Source organism: Camelus dromedarius, chromosome 7 (assembly GCF_036321535.1).
Source record: "Camelus dromedarius isolate mCamDro1 chromosome 7, mCamDro1.pat, whole genome shotgun sequence".
NCBI classification, from domain to species: domain Eukaryota; kingdom Metazoa; phylum Chordata; class Mammalia; order Artiodactyla; family Camelidae; genus Camelus; species Camelus dromedarius.
Window position 1 is genome coordinate 58,227,763 of NC_087442.1, and position 21,990 is coordinate 58,249,752.

Consider the following 21,990-nt stretch of genomic DNA (forward strand, 5'->3'; position numbering starts at 1 on the left):
GCTGATAAAGCTGTTCCATGCCTATTGGCCGAATACCCCAAGCTTGTACTTTACCCTATAAAACCTCATGCGCACATCTTGGAGGTGCTCAGAGCTTCGGAGCAGAAGCCCCTCTGAGCCCGCCGGCGTAATACATCTGAGTACTCCAACCCTCCGAGTGGTGCTTGTTTCTTGACTGGCCTGTCGTTTCCATAACAGAACTTCAAGTTGCATCCTTTTCCCTAGATAGACTGGTCTATAATTTGGTTTTCTTGTCTTGTTATTGTATGATTTTTTTTAAATTAAAGTTTTTTTTAACCTCATAAAATATATTGGGTAGACTTCCCTCTTTTTCTGTTTTTCAGAACTATTTGTATAAGACAGGGAATGTCTGTTCTTCAAATATTTAAAAATCTGGTTAAGATTTGACTGCAAAACCAACAAAGCCTGTGATCTTGGGAGGAGAGGAAGTTCAAGACTTTCAATCACTGATTCAATTTATTTGAATTTTGGTTTATGTAGCTTATTCATTGCTTCTATGTCATTTGTTTAATTTATATTTTTCTTGAAGTGTATCAATTTATTAATGTTTTCCAATATATTTCTTTGAAATTATTACAGAATTTTCTATGATTTAAAAAAATTTTTACTATGTATATAGTTTTATTCACCTTCCATTCCTAATAAAATTTCTGTGTCTTTTCTTTTTAAATATTACTCATTCATTACTGCTAGACGTTGATTTATTTTAATTTTTAAGTATTTATTACCTTTAAATTTTGTGAGTCCTCTTGCTTTTTGCTTTCAAGTTTATTATTCTCTGCTCTCATCTTTATTATATCCTTCTACTTATTTTTAGGTTCACTGTGCTTTTTTTCCCACTAGTTTTCAAAGTCTGGTTTAGTTGAAATGACTTTATATTATTTTAAATCTTTTTTGCTCTTAATAAATGCAGTAAGGACACTTTTATACTGCTGGAAGTAGCATGTGTTTTCTCTGAATGTTTTAATGGACTTATACATAATCACAAATTAACTTGAAAGCAAGTAGAATTATTGAATATTAGAGCTGGAAGCAATGTTGGGCCCTAACTTTTTCATTTCATTTTTATATTAGTTTTTTAGGGTTGTCACAAATTACCAAAAACTGTGTGGCTTAAAGTAACAGAAATGTGTTGTCTCACAGTTATGGAAGCTAGAAGTAAAAAAATCAAGGTATCTACAGGGCCACGCTTCTTCAAAACCTATACAGAAGAACCTTTCCTTGCCTCTTAGCTTCTGCTGGTGGTCAGTCCCTGGCCTTCCCTGGCTTGCAGCTACCTCACTCTAATCTTGGTGTCTGTCGTCACATGGTGTTCTCCCTGTGTGTCTGTCTTCAGTGATGTTCTCCCCTTCTTGAAAGGACACCCGTTGTAGGATTGGATTAGGACCTATCCTAATGATTTCATTTTTTTTTTTTTAAGGATTTTGTTTATTGAGGGCAAGAGGATGCAAGCAATATAAAAATCAAAAGCTTATCTGGGTTTAGCTGACGTTTCTTTCTCTGCTTCTCCAAGGGGAGTTGGGTTTTATTTGTACATTTTCTAAGGGTTCCAATCTGCTCAGGAAATCCTTATACAGGGGGAAGCTGTGGGGCAGATTCCTTAAGTGACCCTTTGGAAGACTTCTTATCAGGGCAGGAGTAACTTGCTCAGTGCCACCTACTTCTTTTCCTTCTGCTTTATGTGCACCACAAAATAGTCATTGCACGCAATGGTGAGCCCGGCGATTAGCGAAAAGAATTTCTGGAAGCCCACTCTGCCGTCTCGGCTCTGGTCCAGGTCCTTCATTATTTTGTCCAGGGCCAGAGTGTCTTTTTGATTTTCCAAAAATCCAGGGAACTCCTTTGCCATGAGTACTTTCAGGTCCCTTTGTTAAATAGCCTTTATCCCTAGCAAATCTGTGAAATGTGAACATCATGGTTTCCATGGCATGTTCCATTTGAGACGGCATTTTGGTGAGGTCTGTGGAAGCCTAGGCAGGAGGCGCGGCAGGGACTCCGGGCTGGCAGGGACGCACGGCCAGTCCTAATGATCTCATCTTAACTTGATTACATCTTAACTTGATTTCCAAATAAGGTCCATTCACAGCTACCAAGAGTTAAGACTTCAACATATCTTTTTTGGGGGGTTATGGGAATCACAAATCAACCCAAAACAAACAACATAATCCCCAAACTGAGACCCAGAGAGGTTAACTAACTTGCCCAGGGTCAAACAGTTTAAAGACTACTGATTAGTATCGAGATTTCCCTGCTCATAGACTTTTTTCAGACTTTATAAGATATATCCAATTACAAGTACCTCAAAATGGAGTTGTGTGATAAATACAAACATCTGGAAAATAAAATTTTTGCTCATCCACTAGGGGGAGCCAGGCTCAACAGGACTCCCGGGACAGCCAGGACTACCAGGAGAAGATGGAGCTGCAGGGAAGAAGGTAACACTGTTTTTCATGTTATTGGAGTTAAAACTATTGAACCACACTATATCTTTGCCCTGAGGGAGATCAAATTAAACCATTTAAGACAAGTTTAGTCTTTTTAAGGAAAAAAAAAAAAAATCCCACCACTCTGGATTTCCTTTTTCACTTTCTTTAGATAGAAAGAACGCCAATTCAAAGGCTGAGTGGTGTCTCATACCTGCTGCCTCCTCTCTGGTGTTTTGGCCATGGTGTCCTCCAGTGACCTAGTCCCTCTGAGATTCCTAGAAAGCACCTTAATTTAAACCCAGAGTAAAACACTTCTTTTTTCCTCCAAAAGGAAAGTCTATAAATGCATTTAAGAAGTAAGGCCATTATAAAGATTTCCTGAAGTGTTGTGAGTTGACATTTGAAATACTCATTTTTCAATATAAGTCATGAAAAATGGCAGATGAAAGGCTGAAGGTCTTTCTTGTGTTTAAAAAAAAAACAAAAACCACCAAACGTGAATGAAGAGCCAAAGGAAAGTGAGATGACTGCTTTGGAAATTGGCTGAGAAATTGGACTTTTTCATATTTCAGCTGCTCTGAGCTAAACTAGAGTTTAATATTAATTTATTCAAGTTGATAAATTTCCAAATTGATTTTGAGATAAAGGTCTGCTTTGTTCTGGAGGATCTCAGCAGAAAATCTACTGGCCATAAGAAGAGACAAGAGGTGTATACTACCTATGGAGGGTTGGCTAAGACATCATTGTGATTTTTCTCTAGGGAGAAGCAGGGCTTCCAGGAATAAGAGGCCCTGAAGGACCACCTGGAAAAGGACAACCTGGCCTCAAGGTATGGAATCAAGTTTAGGGGGAAAGGACTGCCTGTATTCTGGTCCTGATACTAAGGTATCAACTTAGAAGAAATTTGACTATTGTTCTTGCTATTTACTTCTGGCTTAAATTTATGGATACTAGCGTTCGAGCTTTTGTAAGACAGCAAGTATGTATTATTCATTTTTATTTTCCTAACATCTGTCATAAGACCCAGCTTATAGGAAGAGTTCAACACATGTTTTCTCAATAAACAACCAGCTCGACATTTAAAAAGCACAAAGGAAGGGAAAAGAAGCCTTGAGATACATCCTTGAGACTTGAACATCCACACATTTTTTTTCAAATACTTACACAATTTCACCCAGTAATAAGAAATATCACCTTATTAAGTGGCACTTTCACAACATGGCATAAATTTACTTTACAGATTGTAGAAATGCTAATTGAATAATGTCTTTATATGTCAAGATGTGGATATGCAAATTCATCATTAAGACCATTAGTGACATAACCTACAGTCTCTAAAGTGACAGATGTTCCTGCAGATCTTACGTACAGTCATCAATGCCCATATAAAGCTTCTGAAGGGTTATATATGAGAAAGTAAAAATAAATTCCATATACTTATTTGTAATTCTATTAGATTAGTAATTGATAGTATAAGATGTCTATGTCTTGTGAAAATATTGGCTAAAACTGAGTCATTAACCTTAAATATGAGAATTTAAAATTTAAATATACTTGTAGAATTTCAAACATTTTAATTCATTGACTAACAAGACTATAAGATCTGTTTTGGGGGTGGGGTGAGGAGTGGAAAAGTGAACAAAGAATACCTTTTTTAACATCATGCAAAAAATAATTTTAGAAATAATTGCCTATTAACATTTGGGGGAACTAATGTTTTTTTCTTGAATTTACTTTTGGAAAATAGACCCTTGGGGTTAATAATTGAAGCAGTGAGATTGAATGATATCTCTGAGAAAGAGAGCTAAGGTTTGAACCACGTTCTGCAGTAGCTAGAGAAAGAGCACTCAGAACAGCACGAAAATGAGCAGAATACATGGTACCACATCAGGGGAACTACGGAGAAAGGGTTTCAAGAGGAAAGCAATGGGTGGTGTCAAACACCAGCAGCACAGCAGGGAGAATGTGCACTGACTAGATGTGTGGTGTGGAGTGATTTGGGGCGGAAGGCTGTGGGAGAAGAGTGGTAGGAACAAGTTACATAGCTGAGGCATTGCACTGAGTCAGTGCTGGCACTTGACTACGTTTAGTTGAGTTCCTACTGTTGGCTTCTGGGATGATTTAGGTCAATAAGTTAAATTTGGCAGTGAGTGGGAAAATAATTGGTTGTGGTTAGATTTTGTCTCTATTGGCAAATGTAATGATACAATAATTGATATCTGGACATTCAGCTGTTTTTTCCTAAATTACCTCTGTCACTACTTTCCATCAGGATGCATGTTAGGGAGTTAATTACACGTCCATGCATTTACCTCTTCTTCATAGCGGTGTGCCTGCATTGCTAATGGCCTTGGTATAGTCCTGTGGCTCTCAAAGTGTGGTCCCTGGAACAGCAGGGAGTATCACCTGGGAGTGTGTTGGAAATGCAAACTATTGGGCACCAATACAGACGTACTAAATCAGAAACTCTGGATGTGGGGCCCAGCAGCTCCAGGTGATTCTGATGCATGCCCAGGCTTGAAAACTTCAGTAGCGTCATCTATGTCATGAATATTGAATGGCCTCAGCTACAAACCCCAAGGAGTTCTTCCCTTACTGAGCTGGCCACACACTTAGATATGGTGCTTTGCAGTCGAGCGCTAGTGTAAAGATAGTTTTGCAATGCTCTGAGGCTTCCGGTTGAAGGTAACAAAATCCTTTTTGGGGAGCATTGCTATATACAACCCTGCTGGGGACAGTAGGCCATTTCTAGCTCTGCCCAGCCTAAACTCACTCATCGTTCTACCAATTGCATTATTGGCCTTCTTTGGGAGAAAGAACTAGACACTGAACTGAGGAAGAGAAATGGGGCTGGACTTGAAAAATGTCTCATTTTATGTTTTAAAACTGAAATAGCATGAAAGCTGAAAAACAGTATGAAAAGCATTAGATAGCTCTCTTTTCTGAAACTGTGAATGTCTCAGAACCTTCTTTTAATAGATCAAGCGAGGGCAAAGGAACTTTACATTCAAATAAAAATCCCCAAAGAAAGATACTGAAAATGGAGCTTAAAAAATACTAAATCATATCAAATAAATGGTGAAGATTGCACAATTCTGAAGTCATCCAGTCTGCTCAGCAACACTGATGAACCTGTGTAACTGAGCTGGGTTCGGGAATATCACTCTAAACTTGGCACTGAGAATCTGGCCATGATATGGTTGTTATAAGATTGAAGAGGGCCTCTTACAACAGCTATATTTTTCTAATTATTTTTGTCAGGGTGATGAAGGAAAAAAAGGGAGCAAAGGAAATCAGGGACAGAGGGGATTTCCGGGGCCTGAGGGGCCAAAGGTATGTTTCTTATATTCTCATTTATGCTTTGGGGAGAGTGTAACTGTATCTGGTTTTAATGGAATATTAGATTTCCACTGTTTCTTTCTCAACAAATACAAAACAAAAGCCCCTAAATGAAAAAGGCGTTAGAAAACATACTCTTTCAGACTGTAATAGAGAGGAATAAAGAGATTGCATAAAACATGTGATTTTCATTGGTGTACTTAAGTGCTTCTAGGAGAGAATCTGTGTGTCAGCCCTCTCTAGTAACAACCAAATATTCAGAAGATGGAATAAAGTTAGGACATAGAAGATATCAATTCTCTATCATCTTGCTTTGCTGAACAACCACAAAGTCCCAGACTGAGAGGTGGCACGGTGGGGATGGAGGGCAGGGCTTCAGGAGGCAGAAGTGTGGGGTTCTCATCCTGCTCTACCCTGGAACTTTCAGGGAGCCAGTTACTCCAATCATAGATAGAAAAGAGCAGTAGTGTCTATTTCACAGGGTTCTTGTGAAGACTGACAGAGTGAATAAGGCACTTAGCACAGTTCCTGGCACCCAGTGAGTGTTCAATACATGGAGTTATTCAGAGGGAAAAAATCAATACCGTAAAATGGAAAGCTGAGCATATATATCTGATACACAGCCCAAGACAGGGTGCAGGGGAAGACGTACAGGAAGTTGTGAAGCAAGCAATTAGGTATGTGTCCTGACATAGCAGGAGAGAATACTGAGGTCATCTGGATGTGTTAGGAAACAGAAATTGCAATAAGAGAGTTCAGATCTCTAGGAAGTTGTTAATTGTAAGAAAGAGACGAGAAGGAGTCTGTTCAAGGACCAGACTATTGAAGAACAACTTAAAAAAAGAAAGGTACCAGCAAGAGCAGGTGCAGAACAAAGCATCCCCTGCAGACCAGTGATTGTTAAACTTCCGTGTCCATCAGTATTGCTTTGGAGCTTGTTACAAACACCTATTTCTTGATGCCTGCCCAGAGACCTGGATTTGGTATGTGGGTGGGTCCCAAGAATCTCCATTTCTTAAATAAGTGCCTTCTGCTGCAGGTAGCTCCAAGAGTACATGATGAGAAAAGCCATTATATAAGAAATGTGTGGTATGCTGATTACTCTTTATGTCTTGCTACTCAGAGTGAACATTTTTCTGTATTTCGAAATAAAGCTTTTTCTTGATAAACGATTACAGTATTTTAAAACATATTCACATCTTAATAAGGGTTTTTAGTAAGTATACTTTCTATGTATATAACTTTGTATTTTAAAATTGGCCTCTTAAAAAAAAGTAGAATAGATTAAATCTAGAAGCATAATTTTGCTTAACCTGGTTTTAGTGAAAATTTTTAACAGGTTACTGTTTTATTCATTTGCCATAGGACTGAATTGGGTAGTTATCTGTTGCCAGGATCTTAGATGTCACATACCATTGCCTTATAGGTTTGGAATTAAGGACAGGCTTATACGTGTCTTAGCATCATCTGGGCTCCAGTGGGCCAGTGTGCTCAGCCTGTTGGTCCTATTGGGTAGTCAGCACACGGGGAGGCCTCAGCTGTGAAGGTGAACGTGGCTCAGGGTGGAGCCATTACCAGTGACTCTGATTAATGAGTTCCTTCCTAGAGGAAGCAGGAGGACCAAATAGTTCATTCTGTAAGGCAGGAGGAGGTGAATTGTTTGGTAAAGGTACAAGGAGTAAACATTTCAGGCTTTGTGGGCCAAGAAGCAAAGTTGAGGACATTATGCAGGCACCAGTGTAACAATCATTTAAAAACATGGAAACCGTTTTTAGCCCTGGGGGTGCAAAACCAGGCTGCAGGTGGGATTTGGCCCATAGGTCCCACTTTGCAGCACCTACTGTAGATCAGTAGTTTCCAAACTGCTTGATAACAAATCCCCGCAAGTAAAACAAAATTGACCACAATCCCATATAGGTTTATTTTTCAATTGTAATTTTTATTCATAAACTATTATATGAATATGTTATGAGATTTATATAAATAATTGAAATCTTGCAAAATGAGATAAAAGCTATAGTGTAGCCCTAACATATTCTTCTGATATCTGAAATGGGTTATTTTGAACAACCTGTGGGGTGTGTCCACCCTCTTTTAAAAACAATTGCTTTGCATAATGTTTTTAAGTGTGGTAGTGGTACCTGTATCAGAATCACAAGAGGTACTTCATAAAAATGTATATTCCTGGCCCAGCCCCTAGATTTATTGAATTAAAATCTCTGGGGCTGAAACCCTGAACCCCGTATTTTACCAGATTTCCCTGATGACTTCTTTACTCCCTAAAATTTGAGAATCATTGGTCTAGAACCAGGTAGGACAGAGGTATTGCTTGTTGTTCCAGACTGAGTCTTTACTGAAACTCATATTGAGACAACAAAACAAAATTGAGAAATGTTTTAATTTTTCTATTCAAAATTTCATTTTTTTAAAATCATAAACTATTTCTTAAAAGGGTTGTGAGATAGCGTACAATGGAAGACCTGTACACTGTGGGCCATAAAATAAGATAACAAAGGAATAAGTTATAAACTAGAAGGAACATTATTTATCTGCCAAGTATACCCCAAAACTTACACTAAAGATATTTTTTTATAAAAGAACAGATGTTTCTCTCTCAGCTTCCTGGCATACAACACAATAAGTGAATCACCGTGAATTGCATAATTTTTATTAGCTAATAAAAGGATGCATAAGAGAGAAAAATTTCATATTACTCAGGAATTCATTGAATGTATTTATCAAAGTCACTAAAATCTTAATCATTAGTAACTTTAATAGTGGTTTAACAAAGATGCTGAAATATTTTCATGTTGGTCTGTGAAGCAGGTAGGTTAGAATACTTCAAAATGCTGGAAATACATTTCTGTATTTTTCCTAATATAATTCCTGTATATGGTTTCTTTGTTTGAAATGTAATGAGTATTTTGATCTTTTTTAAGGGTGATCCAGGTATTATGGGCCCTTTTGGGATGCCTGGAACATCAATTCCTGGGCCACCTGGGCCAAAGGTATGCCTTCTTGGGAGCATTTTTTTTCTTTTACTTAAATCTTTGGCATTTGGAGTGGGGAAAATATTCATGAAGCCAGTGACCTAAAATTTTAGTTCTGAAAGAATTCAAAAATATTATATAGTTCAACCTTGATGTTTCACAGTTAAGCAGACGAAAGGCCAGTGTTAGAGCAGGTAAATAGCTAGATGTGAGCAGAGAAAGAGGGATGCAGGCCAAATGGCAGGAATTGGGCAGAAAGGAGGGGCACAGGCCAAATGCAGGAAACCATACATCATGTAAGCACCAGGGGTCCCGAGGCAGAGAAAGAAAAGCAGGAACCTCTGGGCTGATAAGTGGTCATAACTTTTGGGGTGATGAGCAGCCTGGAGGCTGACAAAGAAAGGTGGGAAAAGGCAGGAATCTCCAGTGTCTGAATGTAACCTTTTGCTCATTATGCCCTCATTTCAATAAAATTAGCCTTGCAAGTTAGAAGTACGCATCATGCACACTATGACACCTCTGATCAAGACTAATGAGGACAAAAATCCCTCCTCCCTTCAGGAAGGTGGAGTTGGGATGAAAATCAGGGAATATAACCCCAAACCCTTCCTTCCGCAATGAATATTTCCCCATTCATTTTACACCCTATGTAACCAACTTGCCAGAGAAACTCAGGGCAGCTCACCTGTGCCTGTCCACTCTCCCCTTGAAAGTGTCGTATCTACCCCTTAATACATCCTCACTTTACTTTCTCAGCTTCCCTGTCTCGTCTCTGAATTCTTTCTGGGACGGGACAAGAACCTGGACACTGGTTATACCTACTGGCAACAGCAGGAGCAAATGTAAGGTTAGAAACCAATTTCTTGCTCCTGGTCTTGAACTTGTCACTTTACCTGAACCACCTCACTCAAATCCTAGACCCTAAGGAATGTAAGGACTTACTGCATCTATCCAGGAGAATCTGCTAATCAGAAAGTCTGTCAGAAAAGAAATCCACTCAGAGTTAAGAGCTCTTCTAGACATTTTCCCGGTCTAAATATTTGAGTCTAGATAGCCACCCGTTATTTCAGTGGCCTTTCTCTGAATAGCTAGTAGTCTTTACTGACAGTTTTTATTTGCTTAACTTGAGATTCTCCTCAAATGTATTAGAAAGGTATACTCTCTCTAGATCTGAGACTAACAGAGTAAGCTCTTTGTAATTGGCCGATCACTTTTTTGCTCCATGCCATTATGATTTCTCCTACACCCCAAAGCCTGACACTGTGAACACTATTTGAAATGTGCAGGGAGACAGAGGAGGACCTGGGATACCTGGATTTAAAGGAGAACCTGGGATTGCCATTCGAGGACCAAAGGTATGCTTTATTCATGTTCTTGTATTTATTTTTTTTCCTGTATGTGAGAGAAGTGAAAGTAGATTTAATGAAGAGTAAGTTGAAGACTGAGACTGTTCTACCCGGAGTCTCTGTGTTGATAAACTCAAATGTGAGAATACACTATTTTTTTTTTCTTTAAATCAAGCTAGTAGGTCATTTATTTTTCATAAATGTAGGGGATGCTAGCTCCTGTGGTAAAATGTTTGCTGACTGAACAGTTGATAAAAAATGCTCCTTTTGTAATGTCTGTGATATAAGAAATTACACAGCCTCTAGCTTCCTTCATTTACATATTAATGACCAATGTATCTCTTCTGCAAAACATTGCCCCCAAAGTTCATGTTTGGAAACTTTATTGAATCAGATTTCTCTGCTTTGTTGTCTATCTTTCAGTTATTTTAAATGAAAATGCAAATGATTATAGAAGACAGCTTTAAGTAATCATTACTATTTTTTCCATGGCAACAAAGTACCATTTTCCTCCTCACATAAAACCCAGCATCACAGCAAAATTTTTATATTCCATATGTCAACAAGCACATCCCTGTTTATGAAAACAGGCTTTGGGGCTCCATCAACCACACTTATTAAATCAGTAGCATGTTATTATGCAGCTTTGAAGCTGGCTTTAGTTGATCACATTGTCTCTTCTAGATAAAAGGGTTCAAGTACTAACATCAGTGATTTTCAAACTTCAAATAAGAAATCCTAGAACCACCTTTGAAACACAATGCCAAACCTATTATATACTGATACAAGTTGGAGTGGTTCTTTTTGAAGGATGAGGTGGAATTATAACATTTGCTGTTCTTAATCGCCTTAAGAGTGGTCCTTTCTAGAGTGATGGTCTTCTGGCTTGCTGGGGACAGAGGAGGTTCCTGGGATGTGGGGCTTTCAAGCTAAAACAGAGAATGTCCTGGGAAAACCAGAACAAGATGGCCATCCTATTCCTTAGACTCTGAGGCACACAGGGGTCCAAGCTATGGAAAAGACTCTATGGAAACTCAAGTTACGTATGGCTCATGGAAGATTCCAAATTTCTTAATGCTAAAACTACAGATATGACCTTGACCAAGAACCTTTGGATGACAATTTTCATATTGTTTGATAACTTCATGAATCTGTATATCCCTAGGTCCATGATTTAAAGTTACTTCTTTCTACTTGCACTACTCTTTACAATAGAAATAAAATCGAATTAAATGTGCAACCAGGGCTTATAAACTCCTCCTATTTTCCACTGATCATTATTGGGCATTGTTGGTGATGGTATTTAAAGTTATTGGCTTCTTCACTCCAATCATTCTGGCCTCTAAATCTCTAATCCTTTGGCCTCTAATGATACTGTTTCTGCCATTCTTTCCTAATGCATTGTTTTTAAGTTTTTGAAGGGTTAAATGTTTGATAAAAGTTTTGGCACATTAATTTACTTTTGTGTATTACTTCAGGGACCTCCCAGATCCTTAATAAAAGCCCATTTTAAAAACCCTGATAAATATCTCTAGCTGAATTTCTGTTGAATGAGAGAGACACTTCAAAGTGGACCATGCTGCAAGACATTTTCTTGAATCTAGTGCAGAAAGGCCAAATGGTAAAATTCCACCTATAAAAGCATTGTGAGGCATCCAAATGAAAATCTGAGACAGAACTGCCCCTATCCCCACCCACTGTATTTCCTATTAGCATTAGAAGTAATGAGCTAACTGCAATTTTGGCAGGAGAAAGGACAAAGATCTCTAGGAAAAAAGATGTTTGTAAACTATGAATGCTTTAATGTCCTCCCCCCCAGTGTAGGTGCCAGAGGATAAACAATAACAGCTGCTGATAATCTGTTATGGGCTTGGAATTTAGAAATAAAAACTGAGAGTGAATCTTGATTTCAGTTTTCTTTTCCTTTCAGTTTAACCAGGGAGCAGTTATTGCTTCATTTTGATGTTGGCCTGCTCCCTGTGTAAGCAGGGGGAGAAATGGGCATCTTATTTTGGGACCTGTCCTATCCTATATGAAATGTTCAGAGTTTTAACCTTAAGCACAATTGGAATAGCAAAATGAGTTGCTTCTGAGAAGTAACAGTTCCCTGGGTGGGCGGGGGGTTGTGGGGGGATACACCAAAATTTATCTCTCCAGAAAATTTGGTTTTTGCTGTCATACAACTTTAAGAGATCATCTTGGGCTTTTGTTGATGACACATTAAGTATTTATAAACGGGCATATGTTTTCTGAAGTTCATTCTTAAGAAGATTAGCCACATGAAATTAGCCTCTTAGCTTTAACAGGAAAAAAAAGTGATCGCTGTTTCAACAGAAATTTAAGTTTCTTATTGCTTAAAGGGCTTACAAATTTTCCCCCCCAATCAATCATTCATTCTTAGTAGTAGAATTAGGGACAATTTTAAGGAGATAGATTTGGGGCAACATTTTGGCTTGGAATAATGGCGGGCTGATCTCCATGTTTGCTTGCTTATAAAACAAGTATTGTGAGTCCTGCTACTTTTTCCAGTCTTGAAAAGCAAAGGTCTATTATTAGAGTTTCCTCCTAATGTGAAAAAACATAAGTATTTAAAAACATGAGCAGCTCTTTATCAAAATAATTGATGTGTACTGGCAAGGGCCATTGTAAGGGCCATCACAGTAACAGAAGGAAATGTGGTATAAAAAGAAGTAAGTTGTAAATATGATTATAATAAATTTATATATAACAACTCTTCTTCTAAGAGTCTTCCTCATTTTTTTTCTTTCTTTCTATCCATTTTACTTTAGCCAGAAGTGCTCTGATTTCCATTTGTAGAGAGTTACACAGCTCAGAAAACTCTGTTGTTCAAAAGGCAATAATCCTCCTTCCCTGTCCTCTGTATAGGAGGCCAGTAGTTGCTTCTAAAAGTTTTTGATTCCTAAGGTCATCCCTGTAAAGCAGTATTTCTAACTCTTCCCTAGGTCTCAAGATAGGAACCACAAAGTCTGTATCCTATCCTTTTATAACTCGTTTTTAAACAATTAATCTGTTTTTAATTTTTATTTGAGCTTATTTATTCCCCATCTAATTTGGGCCCCGTTGAGGAACAGATGTAACATCATAATAGGTAACCTACAGTTATCTTACTTTACACTTAAAATTTTGCTGTGTATTCTTTGCTTTGTCACACAATGCTTCCTAAATTTTCTTTTTATATTTCCCCATGATTTATGATACACTGAAAATGTTTAATTTTAGAAATTAAAATATCAGCAACTAGCCCTCTTCTAATGCTAATGAAGTGTGTTTCCTATGGAAGACCTTGCAATGGTTCACACATATCCCTCCCTTCATTCCATGCCTTCTCCAATGCAAATGCGTAAGGCTGAGGAGGAGATAAGGAGTTGCCATATGTGGTAGGATTTCCTTCTCAAATTTTTAAAATCCTTCCTGTGCACTTATCAGACCCTCCTTTGGCGTACTGAGTTGGCACTGTGCTTAAGTTTTGCCAGGTGTTTCACAGTTGAGTCTTACGCTATCTCCTGGTGTTGGAATTTACCCAGGGTGCCCCAGGCCCTCAGGGACCAGCGGGCGCTCCAGGACTCAAAGGCGATGGCTATCCTGGTGTGCCTGTAAGTGTGAACAGTGCTTTTATCTCCTCCCTCCCTCCTTTCTCTCTTTCTTCCTTTCTCCCTTCCCTTCCCAGCCTTCTCCTTGCTCCCTTTCCTCCCTCCCTCTCTTCTTCTCTTTCTCTTCCCCTTTATTCTTCCTTCCCTCCTTCCTTCGTTCCTTCCTCTCTCTCTTTTTCTTTCTTTCTTCATGAAACACTGCACACAATGAGGTTGCTCCCTCTCTCCCTTATGTCATCTCAGGGCCCTCGAGGATTACCAGGACCCCCTGGACCAATGGGCTTACGTGGAGTGGGAGACACTGGAGCAAAGGTAAGACTTTAAAGTAGGTAACATAGTAGCTTCTAAAACGCACCGACAGGTAAGTGATTTGGTAAAGGTGAACATTTTCATCAGGAATAACAGAAGAGTACAGCTGTCTGAAGAGCTGATCGAATTATTTATCCTCATCTATGGACGCCCTGGGACCTGGCACTGACTGGAACATGCAGATTAAATTTATGGTTTTCTCCTGCCTCCCTGGTGGCAACTCTCACATCCCTTTGCTGCTCTGTCTTCCTGTACAAAGATCAGAGTTGGGTTCCCTTCCCTCCCGAGCCACACTCCTGCCTGGATCCTCTCACCCAGTCCCATGGCTTGAACAGTATCCGCAGGCTGATGGCCTCCAAATTTCTATCTTCCCTCCTCCAAGCCCAGGTCTCACACATCTAGTTTCCTACCATACGCCTCCTCTTGGATTTCCCACAGACATCTCTAACCTAAACCCGAAATAAAACCCCTGATTTTCACCCCATGAGCCTGACAAGGCACTGCTAGTCATCTGTGCTCCTGCCACGATACCCGAGTCATTCTTTGTCCCCTCTTCCTCTTCTCCCTCCACATCTGGTCCCTTGTACATCCTGTCAGTTCTACCTTCCAGATATGTCTTGCCTCTGGCTACTTTTCTCCTGTTGCTTCTACCTGGCAGACCACCATTCTCTCTTACGTAGGCCATGAGAACCTCTCCCCACTGGCCTTCCCTCTCCCAGCTCTGCCCTTCTGTTACCATGTGGGCAGAGTGTTTTTCTGAAACCATAAATCAGAGTATATCCCTTTCCTTTTCAAAAAAAAAAAAAAAAAAACTCTGACAACTTCTCTTTGGGTGAAGAACAAGCTCCAGCCACTGGGGCCCTTCAGGACTGGCCCCTTTCTCCCTTGCTGCCCGCCTCTGGCCACACTGGCCTGCCTTCCTTCAGTTCATTCCTGCTTCCAGACCTTGGTTTAGTCAGGATGGCTCATTCTTAGGGCCAATTGTACCTCCCTGACCACCTTGTACCAAAGGCAATCCTCTGTCCTTCCCTCCCCCATCATGCTCACATCCCCCTGTGTGTTTCCTCCATGGTGTACACCACTTTCCCAGATCCTCTTGCTCATTTACTGGGCGGCATAGTCCACAGGAGTATACATTTTCCCAAAGGCCAACTCTTTGTCTTGCTAAATTCCTGGCACCAGAATTAGGTGTGCCACCCAATAGGAACTCTATAACATGTTGAATAGATGGGAAATGAATGAATGATCAATATTACCCCACAGAGAGAAATTTTCCTTAGAAATATACCTACTCACTTAGTTTTTCAAATGCTTCCAGGTCATTAGAGAAAGAGGTGGTGAGTGCTTAACATCAACTTTTTGGTCTTTGCCCCAGCACTTAGGTGTGTTGACGCCTTGATCCTGCTTCCTTTCACTGGGGCAAGTGCCTTTCTGCCCTCTCCCAGGTAAAATGAAGGACTGGAGACCCATGACACTAAGTTCATCTCTAAAGGAGATCTTGATTCCCGTCTCTGTCTGTTAGGGTAGTCGTGAGAGTCGGGAAGACGCTGTGTCTGAAAGTGCTGAGTAGACCATGCAGAGGGGAGACACCCGAGGTGTTTTTGTCAAGGTTCTGGTTTGTCTGACTCAGGACTGAATCTTATCCTCATTTGAATTTGGGTATTGAAGTATTCTTTTTTCTTTAAGGCAAAGTGTCTGTCGAAGTGTTAAAATTTAAAAATAGAAAGAGAAACTTCAATATGTAAACCTTGTTATTTTCTGCCCTGAGAGAAACATTGGTAAAAACTTTTGTTTTTACACTAAATATTCCCTGAATTAGGGAAGTAGAAGCTTATTCCTATTTAAAATAAGGCAAGAAATAAAATGTGTTAAACATACTCTGGAATATATTTTTACTCCAGTGGAAACATGTGACCATGTATATTTCCACAGAGTAGATTATTATAAATATTTTATACAAGTATGTATTATATTATATTAACTTACACTATTGGGTTACTGCTTTACATTTAGCAATGATAATAGACAGGCACCTACATACAGATAGAGAACACGGGAAAATTACATTCTTCTGAATATTCTACCACATTTGATTCTTTAATATGCAGACTAAAACATTTACTCAATGATTGCATTAATCATTTCCCTGTAAAAGTCCCCTGTATTTGTTTTCAGATCCATTTGAAGGGGGAAAATCAAAGGAAAAAGAGTGTTCTTTCAAAATTTTATCCTGCTTATTTTTTTGTGGTTGCTAACGGTCAACATGTTGCTGGAATATGTGTCTTAAGTGAAACTCCTTTTATCTCTGTGAACCCCCAGTGGAAGCAGCAGCCTCAAGCTCACTTCTACAGAGGGGAGAAGGGACTGTTAGCTAGGACCCTCCTCTGTCTGCACGCCTCCCTCCCAGCTGCCTTTTCTTCGCTCTGTCGCCCCGTCCTGGGGGTGCTGGGAAAGGGCATTATCCAGCCAATTCTAGCCCTGGAAGAGGATGTTAGGAGTATGAGCTAGTCTTAGAATCAAAGAACTTGGATCATAAACTTAAAATAAGTGGGGAGGGTATAGCTCAAGTGGTAGAGCACATGCTTAGCATGTACAAGGTCCTGGGTTCAATTCCTAGTACCTCCTCCAAAAATAAATAAACCAAATACCCCCCCCCAAAAAAAACTCAATAAAAATAAAAAAGAACAAGGATACAGTGGAGTTGTTTAAATTCCACCACCTATTAAAAAAAAATAAAGGAAATTCCAAAAGCAAACACCAGCTTCTAATAACTTTCAAAATCATCTATCATCTTTCAATAGACACCTTAAAAGTCTCTGTGTGGCTTTTTTTTTTCCACTGAAGAAAACTTTTGGATACACACACACACAGAGCCCAACGGAAACTGGTGAAGAAAGGGAAGTATTTGGAAAAATCTAATTCCACTTAACTTTGTCCATTTGGCTTGTTGAAGTGGAGGTGAGACTCTTAAAATAGCTAAGGCTTTCAATGGTAGCACAGGCACAGTTCTCAAATGTGTGCAAAATTCCTCTCCTTGCATTTTGACTTAAAATGGCAGAGAAGTTGTTAAGTATGTGGAAACGTGTGTGTGCACGTATATGTTTGGTTGTACAGACAGATAGATCTGATATGTTTTTCATTTAAACTCTGTGTTGTCACCTTAAAATATTGGCCTTAGGGCATTAAGTTACAAAACAAATGTGTTTTGGAATGAGGAAACTGTTAAGGTTGACGATGAATTTACGGTAGGTTTTGTGGTATTTAGTTAAGGTCACATGTGTTTAGCATATGACATAGTCATTAGAATCAAAGCCTCTATGTTTCAAAACATATAAAAAGCCGTCTCTGACATCTTGCACCCTTGTGGTGCTCCATGGATTTTTTCCCAACTGGAAGAATTCCATATGACATCAGTGGTTATAGTATTTCTCTATACAGTTAACCTAAATTTAATCCAAATTTTGACCAGGGCTTCCAAGAGATTTCTAAAATTCTTGTAAAAACTACATTTCCAAGGAGATAGTAGACAGAGTTTTAAAATCCACTTTTGAAACATGCCAGAAAGAGCAACTGACAACTTGGTTTCTTGCTGAGTGGGAAGCACTCATCCAGTGCCCTGATCCCTGAACCCCAAATCTCTGCATGTTGATGAGGAGGGCAAGCTCCGAGATCCTACCTAACCCTGCCTGCATGTCTTTATTGGATGCCTCTACAGAGACTAGAAGGACCCTTTGTGATTGGGGGGTGATCATTATATAAATCTCATCTTCCTTTGAGAAGCCCAGAGAATTCTTTGCTTCTGTATTTTCACCCCCACAGGCTGATGAATCACTCCAGGGCTGATACCCTGACTTCTCTGAGGGTAAGCATTTGTTCCTGGACTCCTAGCAGAGGAAGACAAGGAGTGGCTCTCCTGTGTCCCCTGAGGGCAGGTGTATCCTGCCAGGCACCCTCTCAGCTTTTTCAGCCCCCTTGTGTCCTAGTTCATCACAGAGAAAGCTATGGCCTTCCCCAGAGCTTTGGGGCAGCTGAGTTTAGCCCAATGCTTGCAAAGAGGAACTTTCACCTGGTTTTAGGGGCCCTCAAGTGCTCTCTTAACCATTAAGTAGTTGGAATAAAGTCAGAGCAGAAGAGACTTGTTGGACGATTGTTGATGCTGTTATTATTGTGTACAACCTAAATATTATATGCTACCCAAATAGTTCCAGAATATCACGGCATTTTAAACAACTCTCTTGTAGATAAAGAAATCAAGAACCAGAAAAAAAAAGTGATTAAAAAAAAAAAAGAAATCAAGAACCAGAGAGGCTGAACAACTTGCCCCTTTCCAGTGTAAACATTTTTGATACTATACTGTGTTGGGTGTGAGAGGGAGACTGTGAGACTGTGACTATGGATGGGTGGATGAAAAACGAAGTGGATGAATAAATCAGAGCAGAAAGAATGACTCGCCTTTATCTACAGATGCTAAGGCTTCAATACTGTCCATTTCCAACTACCTCAGCCCTGCTTAGCATACAGTTGGATTGTTTCTTTTTCCGTTTTAGCTTTCCCACTGTCAGAACTTAAATTATGTAAACATTAAGGAGAAGCATAAACCTAAAGCCAAAAGAGTTAAACATTTCAAAATCTTTAAATGTTTGAATATTGTAAATACATGCTTTATTTGACAAAAGTGACCTATAGTCATAAATTAAAATGCAGGTCTGTGTGAAATTCCACTGAGTGTCATTATTCTAAAAATGTTCCCAGCATCTGAATCACCCCTCTGTTCTCCGCAATGGCTCACATATGTGCACACCACCAACAGGCAGTGGAGGAACAGAGAAGCGATTCACACAGAGATGCATTAGGAATTTGTGGATTCCATTGGCAGACGAGAAATTCCACTTTAAACAGTGTCTGACAAGGAGGGCTGGTCTAGGATACAGACTTATTGATAGTGAAGTTAGGGTTCTGTGATTTTAATTTTGAGTTGAAGAAACCCACCTTTATAGTATGACTGCCAAATTGCTACAGGCAGGACAATCAGCTCGGAAACAGGACTAAATTAATGCAGGAGCTTTATCAAGTTTAAATAACAGGCAATTTGATCTTTGGGTGTCAGAAATGGTCACTTGGCTAGGTGACTTTTCAAGGCTACTCACCAATTCAGTTCTATGCATGATCTCTAAAATCAGATCTAAAATCCAGTCTACTGTGTGGTTTCAGCACTACTTTCATCTCTCCTTGCTATTTTCCTAGATCTGCACTTCTCTCCCCAGGAGGGCACACATACCTTCCCTTCAGCCCTAAAGACACACACGCTAAATCCTTTTATCATTCAACACCTGCATCACCATCAACACAGTTTTATTTTTAATCATGAAGACCGCAGGAACTCCCCTCAGTGGAAAATTATATTGAACATCAGTACAAGAGAGCCTTCTCTTCTCCGTGGCATTAGGGGCAGTGTCTACATTTTTATTTTTAAGGTTTATAACTCAGCCAAATAAGAAAGACTCTCCCTCTCCAATGGGATTCTTGGCACAGGGGAATCATCTTCACATCTTTGATGAGTTAATTTTGAGAAAAGGAAGAAACAATCAACAACAAATCCCGCCAAATCCTAAAGTAAATTTTTAAATGATCATGGACTTTGAGATACTGTTGCCTTGGGCGAATATTAAAGTTCTAGGAAAGAAACCAATTCAAAGAATTGAAATTATTTCAATTATTTTGTAATTGAAAGCTGGGAAGGTACACTAAAGGAAATGTTACATCACTTTGAGTCTTGTTTTCTGACACTTTCTTGCTTCCCCAACCCCCTGATCATTGTGCTGTTAATTAAAGACGTGACTGAGTAATATGACAATGGCCGGTCAACAATCAATACACATTATCAGTATCTGGGTTGTCTGTCCATAAGCATAGGAGAAGGCCTCTGAAATTTCCATTGACATCCGAGCAATGACAAGTGAGGTGCTCACGAGTTACCAAACTGTTACCTATGTTCATTACATAATTCATTCCAGAGTGGTGCTTATGTCTGTGGTAGCTAGAGCCTTGGCAGTTATAGCTTAATTTTATTTAAAAACCAGAAAGAAAGCAGCCGCTAATCATTGCTTGGACTTCTTCTGCCTTATTTTAAAACCCAATCATTCCTTGGCTTTGTTATGTAGTAGAATCTTCAGAGTACCATTCCTTGGGAAATCCTTAAGAGGCTAATTCTTTTCACAGTGAATTCAATTTGCTTTTTATTATCCCCAGAGTAGAAAAGCATAAAATCACTTTCAGTACAACTGTAACCTGCTTCCACAGTCCTCTCAAAGAGTCAGAGGGAGAAATGGTGATTAAGGCTCTGTTAATATGTGTAGGGGAGCTAGTCTAATGGACGGTTTGTCTCTAAGAGCACTGTCTTCTCAAATACTGTATTTAAATGTTATAAGGTGGAGACAGTATAACAGATTGTTTCCTTGTCACTGCTCCACTTGAAACCTCTGCCACTCAGCTGCAAGACCCCAGCAGCTCATTTAATTTCTCTAATACTTCGCCGCCTCCTCTGTGATTTGGGGATAATAAACCTACTTCACAGGGCTAGTCTGTGAAATGAATGGGGTCATGTCTAGAAAACATTTTTGTGAATTTTAACATACTAAAGTATTAGTAGTAGTAGTCGTAGTATGCATTACTCTGCCAAGTGAAGTATGCTGCAGTATAGAGAAAAAGAGAGAATAAGAATTTGTGTAGGTAGGAGATCCGGAACGAGACAGATGAAAACATTGGGGTAAACCACATAACTGAGGAACAGCAACAGAGGGAAAGGGAAGCCTTAGACAGCTGGGTGCTTGTGGAGGTTGTGTGGGCCTCTTGGGAATGTTACTTTGAGGATGTGTCCTTTTTTCTCTTTGAGGGAGTGTGATTGACTCATTATAGGAAAAGGACTTTCAGAGCCAGAGCCATGCTCTTTGCACTGAACAGCAGCCGGGCGAAGTTAGCATCCTGCATCTAGCCCCAGACAACACTAAGATGGGGGGCCCGCTTTGGAGTCAGACCCGGGTTTGAATTGCTTCCAGCTGCATGGTTTTTGGCAAATCATGTATCCTTTCTAGCCTCAGTTTCCTTATTTGTAAAATGCAGTAAGTTGATGTTAGTAAGATCAGATCAGATAATGAATGAAAAGTACCTGTCACATCATGAACAATAATGTTTAATTATATTTATTTCATTATTAATTACAATAGCTTTAATATTAGCCAAAGCAAAGATTTGCCAAAGAGAAAATGAATGCATGTGACAGTGCTTTTGCTTTCTTTTTCTCCCTTTTTTCTTTCTTTTAGAAAGTAAAAGGTTTAATGAATGATCATAAGATTATGTATGATTTTAAAGACATTGAATTAATCACTCTGCAAGGTTATGGTCTACGTAAAACCTTCACTGAATCATTTGCTAAGTTCATATAGACAAGTACCACAGAAAGTGCTAAACCTGGCCATTTTCTGTGAAAATGAAAGGTGTCTCCCAGCTAGAATCCCTTTTTTGGGCCAAGAGGAAGCTGTAGGCAATCTAAATAGTTATTCTTTTTTGAGGGGGTGGAGATGGGAAGGTAGGGGTAGCAATTAGACTATGATCTTACGAGATCGATGGATATAATTACAAATGGCAGCTCTGGAATTTGCTCTCAGGCCTGTCCATTATCTCCTAGTGCAAGGGCTCCCTCTGCAGGCTCCAGCAGCTTCAGAGCCTGCAAGAGAAGCTAAGTCCAGCTATGCAAGTTCCTGTTGTACTTCTTCTTATTTGTGAATATCACCCCTTCCACTGACATTAAACCTGCATATCTGAAAATGTCATGGTAAATGTACCTCTTGGGAACCACTGGTGCTGCATCGTGGCAGAACCCCTGCTGTCAAGGGCTGAAGTGAGTTCTGACTACAGTCCGCTTGTGGACATTTACCCGGTATTGTGGCCT

General features: G+C 39.5%; 1 protein-coding gene, 1 long non-coding RNA gene and 1 pseudogene across 3 annotated transcripts in view; 1 reads left to right on the plus strand and 2 right to left on the minus strand.

The window, feature by feature from the left end:
* The window catches only part of LOC135321694 (uncharacterized), a 205,728-nt gene that overhangs the window by 81,436 nt on the left and 102,302 nt on the right, over positions 1–21,990 (minus strand). The gene's annotated exons all lie outside the window — the stretch shown is intronic.
* COL28A1 (collagen type XXVIII alpha 1 chain) overlaps positions 1–21,990 on the plus strand; it is a 152,347-nt gene that overhangs the window by 62,054 nt on the left and 68,303 nt on the right. The window contains exons 18-24 of the mRNA XM_064487550.1: positions 2,385–2,456; positions 3,208–3,276; positions 5,709–5,780; positions 8,726–8,794; positions 10,063–10,131; positions 13,668–13,736; positions 13,977–14,045. Of these exons, the coding sequence (XP_064343620.1) occupies positions 2,385–2,456; positions 3,208–3,276; positions 5,709–5,780; positions 8,726–8,794; positions 10,063–10,131; positions 13,668–13,736; positions 13,977–14,045 (489 nt within the window). The remainder of the gene's footprint in view (positions 1–2,384; positions 2,457–3,207; positions 3,277–5,708; positions 5,781–8,725; positions 8,795–10,062; positions 10,132–13,667; positions 13,737–13,976; positions 14,046–21,990) is intronic.
* LOC135321752 (protein S100-A10-like) lies at positions 1,679–2,037 on the minus strand (annotated as a pseudogene).